General features: G+C 49.4%; 1 protein-coding gene across 1 annotated transcript in view; it reads right to left on the bottom strand.

Moving 5' to 3' along the window:
* Positions 1 to 13342, bottom strand: part of BPIFB3 (BPI fold containing family B, member 3) — a 20963-nt gene that overhangs the window by 4936 nt on the left and 2685 nt on the right. The window contains exons 4-12 of the mRNA XM_006881692.1: positions 13030 to 13170; positions 11686 to 11749; positions 9018 to 9078; positions 8166 to 8257; positions 7855 to 8034; positions 6079 to 6132; positions 2532 to 2702; positions 1198 to 1265; positions 137 to 179 (exon numbers count right to left, since the gene is read on the bottom strand). Coding sequence (XP_006881754.1) covers positions 137 to 179; positions 1198 to 1265; positions 2532 to 2702; positions 6079 to 6132; positions 7855 to 8034; positions 8166 to 8257; positions 9018 to 9078; positions 11686 to 11749; positions 13030 to 13170 — 874 coding nt within the window. The remainder of the gene's footprint in view (positions 1 to 136; positions 180 to 1197; positions 1266 to 2531; positions 2703 to 6078; positions 6133 to 7854; positions 8035 to 8165; positions 8258 to 9017; positions 9079 to 11685; positions 11750 to 13029; positions 13171 to 13342) is intronic.

Genomic DNA, 13342 nt, shown 5'->3' with positions numbered 1-13342 from the left:
TCATATTTCTCCAATGCAGGATGTCTTTTGATTTCTTGACTGCTTCTGTATGCACTGTATTTCATCTCCAGTCTCTTCTAACCCCCACCCAAAGACCAAGGTCACCACCCTACTTCTCACCCTCCCAGAAACTTACATCAAAGGCCTGGGAATAGGAGGAGGCCAACTTGACTTTGAGCCTGACGGAGAGAAAACAGATGTTGAGGGCTCTGATTCCCACCACCACCTGCTGAGAGTCACCCTGCTGCCCCACGAACTCCACCTCCAACCTGCCCCAAGTATTGCTCACAGAGATCAGGAAACCTGGGTATAGGCGGGTCCAACTCTTTCCAACCTTAACTTAGAAACTCAATTGCCCTGCCTGTAAAATGGATCTGGAGAGATCTAACACCTCATGTCCACTATCTGTGACTCCAGTCTGATTCTAAGCTGTTTCACCCTAGGTAAGTGGCTAACTCTCTCTGAGGAGTCACCTTCTGCAGGACTGAGCAAAGAACACTGCATGCAGCAGGCAGTCACAGGAGGCAGTCACTCACCAAAGGCCCAGGGCTGGCCCAGAGCTGGACAGAGATCTCCACAGACCCCTCTGGGGAAGCCTGTGCTTCCAGGCAGGGAGAGACAGCCCTGTGACAACACTGGATGTAGAATGCAGAGGCCCAGACTGGACACAGCATTGTAGACACCCCAGCACATGAGCCTGGGCCTCCAGCACCCTCTTCAAACTCCCTTCATGTAAAGTGCCACATGCGTGGAAGGAAGGCTTGCTATCGACTTCATCACCTCAGTTCTTGTTATTATCATGATGTCTTATAACTACAGTGATGGGAAGGGAAATTTGATAAAAAAGGCACAAGAATAACAAAGCATTTTATAGTAGTCCAGACCCATTAGCTAAGTGGTTAGCATCTGGGGCACGGAATTCAGGAGTCTGACTCCATTTCCTGCCTGGTTTATTTCAGGTTTGTGGAATACTGGGGGGCAGAGGAAGAAGCCCAACCCTAGAGTCTGCTTCTCTGAGCCTCAGATTGCCTCATCTGTGAAAAAGGGCTAGAAAACAGCCCCTTTCCAGGCAGGTCCTGAAGGCAAGGATGAGGCTGGTAAAACACCTGCATTCTAGGCAATGGTTGGTAGTGGCAGGCAGGCCCTGCTGCTCTCTAGTTCTTGTTCCTAAAGACGAGGCGCAGGGCCCCAGGTTACCGTTCCAGGGAGAGGGAAACATGCAGCTTGGTCGCCGAAGGAGCCAGCTGGGCATTTAGAGTCAGAACCTGTGTGAGGAAAGCAGTCAGAGGTCACCTTCACATTCAGCAGAATGAGGCCCCAGGACAGGACGACCTTGCAAAGAGGTGGACCACAGTGGGCGTCCAACATCTATCTGTTCCCTTCCTCACATCATCTGTGGTATGTTAAGTTCTGTGCTGGGCACTTAAGGAACATATGAATAGGTATTATTGGCATGACGAGTCCAGAAGAAGAGTTGCATAGTAAAGTGGTCTGGGGGCAGGGGGAACTGTATAACAATGAAAGGAATTTTTCTCAAAAGAAAAAAGCAAACTGAGGGAGAGGGGGGACGGGGAAGAAAATGTGTAACAATGAATGAATGGAAATTACAAAAAAAAGAAAATGTTCAAATCTATTAATACCAAATAAAGTATACATTTTCTTAAAAAAAAGAGAGAGAGAGATGTCTTAAAGGTTCTGGGGTTCAACAAAGAAGCCCTGACAACATGATGTGTAATATATTGGGCTGACAGGGTGATAGCTCAAATCCATGAGCATCTTCAAGAGAGAAACAGGCGTGATCTTCTAAAGATTTGTAGCCTCAGAAACTCAATCTGTTGGAGCAGACCTGAAAGCCATGGGGTTTGGTTTGATTTGGTGCTCAAGAAACCAAACATTCTGAGTGAGTGTTGTAGGTTGGACAATGAAAGTCCTCGGCTCAGCCTGCCAAGGACCTTGAAGGAGTGGGGAAAGCTTCCTCAGGAGGTAACACCTGACTGAATCTTGAAAGATGAGTTCAGCAGGAAAAGGAGAAATGACACTGCAGGGAGCAGAGCCTGAACAGATAAAGACAGGGGGGAGATGAGGCTTAGAGTGCAGGAAGGGGAAGGTCAAGGATGAGGCAGGAGGGCACTGAATACCAAGGTCAGGGACCTCTGTGATGGAAAACCAGGGCGGAGGGAGAGCAAGGGAAGCTTTGGCCCTGTGTGTCTGGGAAATCCAGAAGCGGGGTGGGATGGAGGGAGCTGGAGGGATGCCCAAGAGATAGCTGAGCACAGAGAGGAGCAGAGGAAACAGTAATATCTGAGATGCCAAGGAAACAGAGTGGACAGACCTGGGACCATCAGACCATGTGTTGAGGGAGCACGTTTCACCTGGGTCTCAGGCCAGATAGGGACAACAGGGGAAGGACTTTTCTGCGCTGTACCATGAGGGCCCTTCCCTCCTGAAGTGAAGAAGAAACCCCCAACTAGACAAGGGTGGGCCAGCCCTACTCAGAGCCCCAGCACCAGGCACCCTCCTCAGTCACTCACCCCGTTCAGGTCAAAGAGAGCTTCGGGAGTCCCTTTAGAGACGTAGGACTGCACGTGGATGGTGGCTGGGATGGACACCGTGGCCTTCTTGTTCTGGAGGGTGACAGTGGGCGCTTCCTTCACCCGCAGTGACAGCAGGAGGTTCTGGCCCGGAGGCAGCTTGCCCAGGGCCTGGAGAGAGGTGAGGCAGAGCAGAGGCTTGGGGTAGCTCAGAGGCCCTCCCCCACCCCGTGAGAGAACCAGCCAGACAGGCAGCACCCCTGAGCACCTACTGTGCACCAGGTGCCCTGCGAGCCCCCTGCCAGGCATTCTGATGAGACAACCTCAACGAACTGACTCTTGATCACACTTGCCTTCCCTGCCCCCCTCGCCCTAATTCTCTCCTCTCTGGACCCACTGACCACCTCACTCGCTGTTCCTCCAACTGGCCAAGCAGGGCCTACCACAGGGCCTTTGCACTTGCTTATCACCCACTCACCTCTTTCAAGTCTCTGTCCAAATGCCCACTCCTCAGTAAAGCTTTCGCACCACTCATCACTCCTAATCCACCTTCTCCTACTTTTTGTATTTTATTCATTTATTTCTTCAGTGATTTTTGCCCACTGTCCTCGCTCTGAATGGCAGCTCCCTGACACAGGAGATTTTGTCCACTTTTCTCTTTTTGCTTCTTCTGCACGCTGAGCACCCAGCACAGGACCTACTAATGGCTATTATTAGGTGTTATCAAGTCAACTACAACTCACAGTGACCCTATGAAAAACAAATGGCAACCTTGCCCTCTACTGCTCCATGTCCACAATCTCCACCATGTTCAAGGCCATTGCTGCACCGTGTCAATCCATCTCCTTGAGGGCTGTCCTCTCTTTTGTTGACCTTCCACTTCTCCAAGCATGATGTCTTTTTCCAAGGACTGGGACCTCCTGACAGCATGTCTTCATGACAGATTTGTTGTTCTTTTGGCAGCCATTGTTGCTGTTGTTGTTAGGTGCTGTCAAGTTGAGTATGACCCATTGAGACCCTATGAACAACAGATCTGAACCCCGTCCTATCCTGCACCATCCTCACACTTCCTAACACACTAGAGCCCATTGCTGCAGTCACTGTGACAATCCACCTGGTTGAGGGTCTTCCTCTCCTTCACTGACCCTCTGCCCTTCCAAGTATGACCCTTTCCACAGAATAGCTTCTCCTAACAATATGTCCAAAGTATGTAAGACGAAGCTTTATCATCTTTGCCTCCAAGGAGCAATTTGGCTGCACGTTCTCTAAGGCATATTTGTTCTTTCTTTTGGCTGTCCATGGAATGGTCATTGCTCTTCTCTAACACCACAGCTCAAAGATATCAGTTCTTCTTCCATCATCCCTATTCATTGTCCAGCTCTCAGATGCATGACAAGTGATTGGAAAAACCGTGGCCTGAATCAGATGCACCTTAGTCTTCAAACTGATATCATTGCTCCTCAATAATTTGGAGAAGTCTCTAATTGCAGGCTTTCTCAGGGCAATATGTCTCCTGATTCCCTGACTGGTGGTACCAAGGGTGTTGATTGTGGATCCAAGTAAGATGAAGTTGTTGACCGTTTCAATCTTTTCTCCATCTATCGGGATGTTGCCTATTGGTCCAGTGGTAAGATTTTTTGGGTTTTTTTTTTTTAGAATTTTTGTTTTCTTGATGTTGAGATATAATTCACATTGAAGCTGTTTGGCAGCCATAGCACATTCAATACTCATTACCATTAGTTTAAAACACCACAGTTTAAAGACATTGATTTTTCTTCTTTTGTTATTCATTGCCCAACTTTCAAGTGTATATAAAGAAATTGAATTTAATGCTTGATCAAACAGATCAAGCACATCTTGATCTTTAAGTTAATAGCCTCTTTCTTGAGAACTTTAAAGAGATCCTTAAGAGTGTACTTTTTTCTAAATGCAACATGTCTTTTGATTTCTTAACTGTTGCTACTATGAATGTTAATTGTGAACCCAAGTAAAAGTAAATCATTGATAACTTGAACTTTTTCTCCATCTACCATGATGTTTCTATTGATCCAGTTGTAAGGATTTTTGTTGTTTTGATACTGAAGTGTAATCCACATTAAAGGCTGTAGTCTTTGATCCTCTTCAATAAATGCTTCAAGTCTCCTTCACTTTCTTCAAGCAAGGTCGTACCATCTGTACAATGGAGGTTGTTGATTACAGCTGTCCCTCCTCATCTTGAGTCATATCACATCAACAAACGGAGATCTTTTATTGGGTGAAAGCTTTACCCCACCTGTGTTATTAAGGTAGACTCTCATTTCAGGAGGCAGCTCACTGCCCCAGTTGTATATTTATTCTCTTCCGTATTGAATAATGTCCCACTGCTAGTCACAGTATTAATTAATAAGGACCAGTTATTTCAGGAGTGGCTGGACAGGTTCTGCTTCTTAGTCTCTTAGACTGCTACACAGTGCATGTTCAATAAAGAAATATTAGTTGATTAACAGCATTCATTATATAATTGGGAAATTCTGTGACACAGTCTCTACTCTCGGGATGCTTGAATAGTGAATTCCCAGCATTGCCGAATCATAAAGACAGAGAATCACCCGATTACACCCTCACCCTTCAGCAGAACCTGGAGACACAGAAGCAGAGGGAGCACTATAAGGTCCTGACACCCGGAGGCCAGGGAGTACAGAACAAAGCCTTCAGCCTCCCATGGCAAGTCCAGCCTCTCCAAGGGTGAAGAACATTTCCTGGCTGCTACATCCACAAGTCCCTTTCTACTGCCTCTGCCTCACTCAACTCTGTCTCTGCTACTTACAACCTGCCCTCAAGATTTTTTTCCATCTCTAATCTCAATCAAATTCCTCTCTGTGACACCTGTGCCCTTTAGCAAAAGGAATCTTGAGAACTAGAGTCCCCAGTGCACCCCAGCTGCTTTGGCTCCCAGAAACCCAAGCCTAGCTTCTACCTCCACTCGTTTGGGTGGAAAACTAACTTCTTTGGCCTTTTTCCAACCTTGACCAGAATCTGCCAACTCAAGAACCTTGAAGCAGTCATTTAAGCCTCTGAATGAATTCAGATTCTCAAAGGTAGAAAGTGGCTAGTTCAACTGAACAAATAGGAAAGCTAAGATGATGCCCTGCTGTTACATACATACTGATGCCCAGCAAGCTAACCTCCCTGAGTCTTTCCCTCCTTAAGGCCAGAGACCTGAATCTTCTCTCTGGGGACAGAGAAGATAAGAACCAAGATGAAATAATGCAGTTGAGGGACAGGGTTCAGTAAGTTGCAAAGAATCTCCCCTCAACTTTCCTCATCTTGTCCTCTGTCTGATAGAGGACAAACCACAGTATGAATTTCCAATTGGTTTCCAGGGTAGTCAAATACTCTTCAAGCAAAGTTTTCCATAAGGGCACAATGGGTGTTAGTCATTCACACTTTAGTGTGAATTTGAACTCAATTATCAAACAGGTTGCTTGGAAAGTTAAAGTGAGAAAGATTCTGGAGTTAGCTCTGCAGTGATCAGAGTCTGTGGCTTCCAAACATCAGGGTCACTCACCTCTGGAACCAGAGCTGCCAGGTCTGTGGTTGTCAGTGGGACGTTACTGGGAACCTGGACCAAAGACCAAATGAGAGAAAGTGTGAACATAGCAACAAGGCAGAAATCTCTCGGCACACACAGAGTAGGTTGATAATAACACAATACCAACTGCACCCACGGCCCAACAACGAAGTTTTTCTATCAGCCATCTCTGCACATACTATGTGGCAGATGAAGGACTTTCCATGCCTTTGTTTCCTTCCGCCCTTTCAAAGAAGAGGATGTTATGATTGCCCCCATTTTATAGGAGACGAAACTGAGGTTCCTGCCCATGATCTTTTAACCACTCTGCCACAACTCCCAATCTGAGGGCCCAGGGGCCAAACTTGATCCCAGATATTTTTGTCTTTTACCTGTACAGTATTTTATAAAACTACAAATTTGCTTCCCAAAAAATGTGCTAATCTAGGAATTTTATATAAGCTTGCCAGTTACAAACTCAACTCAGAACTGACTCATAGCTGACCTTCTCGTCAGATTTCAGAGGCTAGAAATAGAGTGAGAGGAGATTGTCCACCTTTCTTCCATAAAGCAGCTGGTGATTCGAACTAACTGCTTTTGGGTTGGGAACACACAACTCCCACTCACTAGGCCACCAGAGCTCCCTGAACTTACTGATTTCTGACTAAAAGAGTTGCAAAATTTGGTCACATTGGACCTATCTGTCCCCAAGGAAGCTGAGTGGGAGTCACAGAAGAGACGAGATGCAGAATCCCTAATTCTGTGCAGTCCCATTTGGATTGCTTCCCTCATTCTGCCCCCTGAGCCCTGGTTGTTGAGACCCCTGAATTAATACAGCCAATTTCTGAAAACACACCTGTTCTTACAGAATAAACACACTGTCTCTTGGTCTGTAAGATTCCCAGACTCTCTGCCATCCCTCTTGGAGGTGGAGAGCATCTGGGAGTTCTCTGTCTCACGACGTTCTTCATGTGCACATCCACATCCCCTGACTGTGTGCACATGTGCACACACACACACAGCATTGAGCTAACTCTGACTACAACTTTCCCAATAAGAAAACAGTGCCTTTTGGGGATGCTGTCTCAAAAGCGTGGAGGCCTTCCAAGTGCTTCCTGGACCCTAACTCCAGGGAGTAGCCAAGCCTTGCTCTACTGAATTTGAAGCATGAGTGCAGAACCCAAGAAGTCAGGGTTCACCACTTCTGGATATGGCTAATTCCAAGAGAATGTTCCAATTGGAGCTTCTGGCTAGGCCTTCCAGACCTCTGCAGTTAGAAGAGCGGTCAGCATTGAAGCAGAGAGGTCTCAGACACTTCAGAACAAATTTCCAAGTGACCTTACACTCAGCCCAAACTGAGTTTTCTGCTTTTCAACACAAATCTGCTCCTGAGAAAGCAACAGGAGTGTTAACGCTTCACTTTAGGGTAAATTGTGGCTTCAGCTCTAGAAGGGCTCAGGGTAGAGAATTGGGTTGTTTTGTGTGCCAGTTCTGAGCAATCAGAGGTGGCTTCCTAGAGTGATGTATTAAGAAAAATTTAGAGTCTAGTTCAGGTTCAGCCAAGTAGAAGATCAAGGTCAATTATAACCACAAGTGCCGCAAGTACAGGCGAGGACAACAGCTTTGCCTATGTAATGAAATTAGCCAATTCCTAGACTAAAAAAAGAGGGCTCTCTAAAGGCTGAATAGGGATGAGGTGGCTAGGTCAGTGCTGGCACTACTATATACAAGGCAGGGAGCCCCCATGCCAGCATCCCCAGATGCCACACTCACCAGATCCGGGGTGATGTCTATGTCAAGGGCACCATTGGTCTGCAGGAGTCCAAACACGGTGTTGAAGAGGTACAGTGGCACTGTCACCTGGGATGTGTGGTCCTCCTTCGGGGGAACTTTGATGGGCTTGGGGGGCTTGGGAAAGTCAATGACGTCTCCAGCCACGCTCTTCACAATAGGCTGCGGGTTCAGGAGGAAGGACGTGAGAAGGTCTCAGGGTCACTCACTCACACAGCTGTGACCCAGCATCCCTTGCATAGCCCGCAGAGGACCCCACCCTACACCCAGGCAGGACCTCCAGAAGCACTTACATTGATGTCCAGCTCTATGTACTGGTTGGAGATGAGAGGCAGTGTAGCCAGAGTGAATTCCACGGAGCCAAGAGCTCCCAGGGGCACCAGGCCTGCATGAGGAGGGGGGTAGAGAGACTCCATGTGCCCAAGGCCCTGGCAATCATAGCCTCAACTTCCTGTTATTGAATTCCTACTAAATGTCCAACCCTAAACTAAGTATCCACTTGAGTGTTACTGTCATCCCATTTTATAGATAAGGAAACTGAGGCTCTGGCAAAACAATTCACCTGTCACAGAGTAAGAAAGCTAGGTTTTAAACCCAGGCCTGTCTTCAGAGCTGGTACCTTTAACCGCGCTGCTGCCCTGCTTCTTTCCTCTAACACCACAGATTGGGACATACCTGCACCAAGTTTTCTATCTGTACCCTAGTTGTACCTTTGTAAACTTTTCAGAACCCTTCTGCAAACATGAAACAAATCTGTATCTTCATAGGGCTCAAGGAGGCTGGGTTCTGCTATGACTTTAAGATGTCTGGACCTTGGTCATCCTGGATGTCCAGTGATGACATTGGGAATGATGTCTGCCTCGTGTTTCTGGTATAATAAACTGCAGGTGCTCTGTCAATGTTAGCCCGGAGCCCCTCAACAAGCTGGAAAAAGGCAAGGCCCTGAGTCCCCACTCCCCGCTGAACACCCTTGGCTGAGGGCTCCACAATCAGGACGCCTAAAGATGGTGGCCGTGTCAGTGTGAAGAGAAAGGGAAAGGTTCCAGAATTCTGCCCCTCCCCACCTCCCTTGGGACCCCACCTCCTTGGCAATGTGAGGGAGGAGGAGGGAGAGGGCACAGAGAAGGGGACTGGGCCCAACTTACTCAGCACAGTGCCCAGAAGCTCATTCACCACGCCCAGCACACTGTCCACCACGGGGCAGAGCTATGTCGTCGAGGGAGACAGACATTGCAGGAAAAACAAACGTGAATCCCAGCTCGGCACGGATGGCAGCTATTTCCTTTCAATAACTGACTATGTAGGCCCAGGGCTCAAGGCAAAGGAGTAATATGGGCACTGGGGTGGGGGTGGGGGCACAGAGGGGAGGCAGGGAGGTGGCCGGAGCTGGGATTTAGCTTTAAGTTTCAGAAAACAGAGGGAGTGGTGCAGAGGGCCTGGGACGCCCCAAGTCCTGCTTCCCTTTATTACTCTGGCCTCATCAGGAAACCTGAATGACACTGGAGGGTGACACCTTTCAGAGGTCAGTTAAAATGTGTGGACAAGGCTCTCCTTCGAGAAGCCCCTTATGCCCTCCCCAGGTGGACACAGAGAGGCCAGAGCCTTGGGGTTCCTGGGAGTTCTTGGAATTAAGGACTCCGGAGACTCCGGAGGGACACCTCATCCCCTCACTAGAGAGTCAGTCCTGGTGGCACCCACCATGCACACCGCTGCATGTTTCTTAGAAATCCCTGAGCCATGAGACCCAGGGAGCCAGTGAGAAACTTCCAGAACCTTGAATCTGAGACCCACAGTCCCACTTGCCCAAGGCCACACAACAGTTCAAAAAGTCACTAGAAGGTTGCGGCATTTAAACCTAGGGCCCCAATTTCCCAGGCCTCTAAAGGTCAGGCATATCAGACAACCGAGAGCAAGAGACTAGAAGGGGCTGTGCTGAACTGGGGGAGCAGCCCCTATTGGCACCAGCCACATGCGACCCACGCAGGAAGGGGACTCCAGGGCAGCTGGTTCGCCTAATTGCACAAGAGAAGCTAGAAATCCGGATTGTTCAACGAAATCTCCAATCTCTGAACATTGGCAATGAACTCTTGTTTAAAAACACTTTTAAGTGACATGAAACTTGTCTTCCAGCCAAGTTTCCCAGGGACCCAAATGAAAGTCTGTGGTTTAAAAACTAAATCCACCTGAGAAAAAAAGCCCCCTGCTGGGAGCTTCTGCAAGCCCTGGGCAATTCTGTCAACACTCTTCTTGTCTCTGCCAACAGCCCCCAGACCTTCTTTCTCCCCAAGATCAAGATGCAGCCAGGTCAGGGTGACAGGAGGCTGTGACACCACCACCACCACTCCCCACCCCTCCGACTGCTGGCTGTGTGACCAGCAAGTCCCTGCCCTCTCCAGCATGAGGGAAAGCAGGGTTGGGCCAGACACCTGTCCTTAAGTGTGATTTCTTTCCCCCAGTGGAAGGTCGTGGACAAGCATCTTTGGACAGTTTTCTCGTGTGTCTAGTTCTGGTGTCTCTGTGGCATAGTCCTGGTGAGCTGCATTGTTCTCCCAAAGGCAGTTCCTATCCACCAGTGGTTCTGACAGAGGAAGATGGGCTGCTAAGATTTACAGCCTTGGCAAGTCAGTGGAGTGTCCCTGGGAGTCAGACATAACTTGACAACCGTGAGTGTGAATAGAAACCCATGTGATTTCCTCAGTGTCATTGCTAAGCACAAGGTTCTATTTACAATTCAGTGGGTTACTTTTAGGGGAGCCATTGTAAAAGGGGAAAAAATCCAGTCAACAATAAGACAAGTGGTGAAAAGAGCCAAACCAAACCAGTCATTGCCATCAGATAGATTCTCACTGAATGTCATTCTATGGGACAGAGCAGACGTGGTCCCCAGGCTTGCCCGGCTTGTAAATAAATCTTTTTAGGGAGCTCTGGTGGCCTCATGGCAAGAAGCTGAGCTGCAATCCTGAAGGCACGTGGTTAGAATCTACCAGTTGTTCCATAGCACAAAGAGGGGAAATCTCGTCCCATTCGGTGAACTGCCTCTGTAAGTTTTCACCCGTGGAGCTACTGGGTTCTAAGCACCCATCTTTTCTAGCAGCTGAATGCTTCCACCACTGTGCCACCGCACTGTTGTTATTATTGTTGCTGTTACCATGTGCCATTGAGTCAGAACTGATTCATAGTTCACCGTCCAAGGAGTTTTCAGAGGCAATAAATTGCATACAAAGAGACTGCCCTTCTTTCTCCCACAGAGCAGCTGGTGGATTCGAACCACGTGCCTTTGGGTTGACAGTGCAATTCTTTACCAATAGGCCACAACTAGGGAGCTCTGGTGGTCTAGTGGCAAGAAGCTGGGCTGTAATCCTGAAAGCACATGGTTCGAGGCCACCAGCCACTCTATGAGAGAAGGATGAGCAATCTCCTCCCGTGCGATTAACTACTTCTGAAAACCCACCAGCGGGTCAGCTATGGGTCGGTTCCAACTTGACAGTACACAACAACAACAACAACAGGCCACTAAGAAAGAGACTTGGACTTGGGAGCAGGGAACTTGGATCATAAGGAGCTATAAACTCAGGAGTTCTGGGGAGGACGTCTGGGGACCTGCTTTATCCACAGAAACAAAAGTGGCAGCTTCCCAGCTGCCAATGGGCAGGCCAGGAGGGGATTATCCAGGGTGCAGGACACAAGTGCCCCTAATCCACTTGGCGCCTGGCTTTCCATAAAGCAGGAGGATGGGAGGGGTGAGGGCGGCAAATGAGGGGGTGGGGTGGGGACACAGCCCAAGGGGAGGAGGAATGTGCCCACCACACTCACCAGTCCTGGCAGCACCTTGAAGAGCGTCTGTTCCACGACCCCAAACAGTGGTGCAGGCAGCAGGCTGGTGAGGGCGAGATGTGTGAGAGTGCAGCACTAGCACTGGGGAAGCACTAGCCCAAACGACAGAGCACAGAGAAGGGCAGGCACTGGGGACTATGGATTCCCCTTTCTTCATGAGATTTGCAGGGGCTTTGGGTTTAAACCTGGCCCTAAACCCTGGTGGTGATCCCTTCCCCATCTGCACAGTGCCCCTCCTGTAGACCTCTGCCAAGATTAAACCAGAACCTAATTGCATCTGGTATACAGTCCGTGCTCAGAACATCTCTTCTCTTTGTGTCTCTCAACATTTATAAACAAGAGACAGAAGGGCTTAGGACAGTGCCTGGCTCAGACTAGGGGTTCAAGAAACAGTTGCTGAGTGAAGGAAAAAGGGACTTATCTGAGGATAGGAAGCACATGTGGGTGGACTCAGGGGTGTTTGGAGACCATGGGGTGCAGGCCTGGGGTGGGGAGACAACCACAGGATTGCAAACCCAAGACATCCACACCCACGTGATCCCTGGGCTCTGCTCACTAAGATGCCCTCCAGCCCACAGCAGCAGGATGGAGCTGCTGGAACTTAAGGGGCCCAGAGCCCTGGCCTGACATCCTGTAGTAAAGTTCTTCCAGAGGCAGGAGCAGTAGGGGCATTCAGTCTGGCCCATTCAATCCAATCCCTTATCCTAGGAGCTAACATAGAGACATCTGAGCTCCCTTCCCTGCCCAGGACCTCCCAACAAAGATTGAGAGTGACTCAGGATGTAGGAGTCAATCTGGAGTGTAGACATCACGGGTGAGGCCTGGTATAAAGCAGAGGAGGAGGCAGGTGAAGCTGGAGCTAGAATGCTGGGGGAAACCTTGCAGGAATGCCCACTGGCCCCATCTCCATCCTGGTTCAAATTCGGTGCAGGTGCACCTTGGACAAGTCCCTAGTCCTCTCTGGGCCTCAGTTGTTCCAGAGGCCTGAAGATCCAACAAAAGAGTGGGAAAGGCCATGGGTTCTGGACAGTCCAGGAGGAAGGGCCAAGCAGGGGGTACAAGCATCTTCTCAAACATCAAAGGAGGCCAGTAAAGAGGTTACTATCGAATGGACGGTGCATCCTGCACCCAGAGAACCATTCTGTACAGTCAGCGAGACTCCAGGGCAAACAGAATCTAGCAGGACCCAGGGGGATTATGTAGGTTCAGGCCCCACCCAGCCAGTCTCTAAGGAGGAGCTCAGGACCCAACCTAGGTGCCCACGAGGAGCGAGCAAGGGAGTTAGTCACGTGTATGGACAGCCGGCTCCACCTGGCAACTCACCCAGACAGCAGGCTGATGTGGCCCAGGAGTGTGCTGCAGCGCTTGAGGATGAGGATGGGCGTGCCACGCGCGCTCACGCCCAGGGCCACCCGCGACGACACGTTCACCTCTGCTGCCAGCTGCAGAAGGCCCCCCAGGGGGCTGCGAGAGCTGATGCTGAGGATGTGGCCAGGCTGGGGGCAGGGGGTGCGGGTGGGGGGAGCCCAAGCCACACCCACCCAGGACTGCCCCGTTTTCTCAACTGTATCTGCAAGAGCTCTGTCCCCTTGAATCCACCCTCTCGCCCCTCACCCCCCCCTTTTTTTTTTTTTTT

The sequence above is a fragment of the Elephantulus edwardii genome, unplaced genomic scaffold, assembly GCF_000299155.1.
Source record: "Elephantulus edwardii isolate Elephantulus edwardi_28Jun2011 unplaced genomic scaffold, EleEdw1.0 scaffold00015, whole genome shotgun sequence".
Taxonomy (NCBI): Eukaryota; Metazoa; Chordata; class Mammalia; order Macroscelidea; family Macroscelididae; genus Elephantulus; species Elephantulus edwardii.
This window is presented reverse-complemented; position numbering and strand designations above follow the sequence as displayed.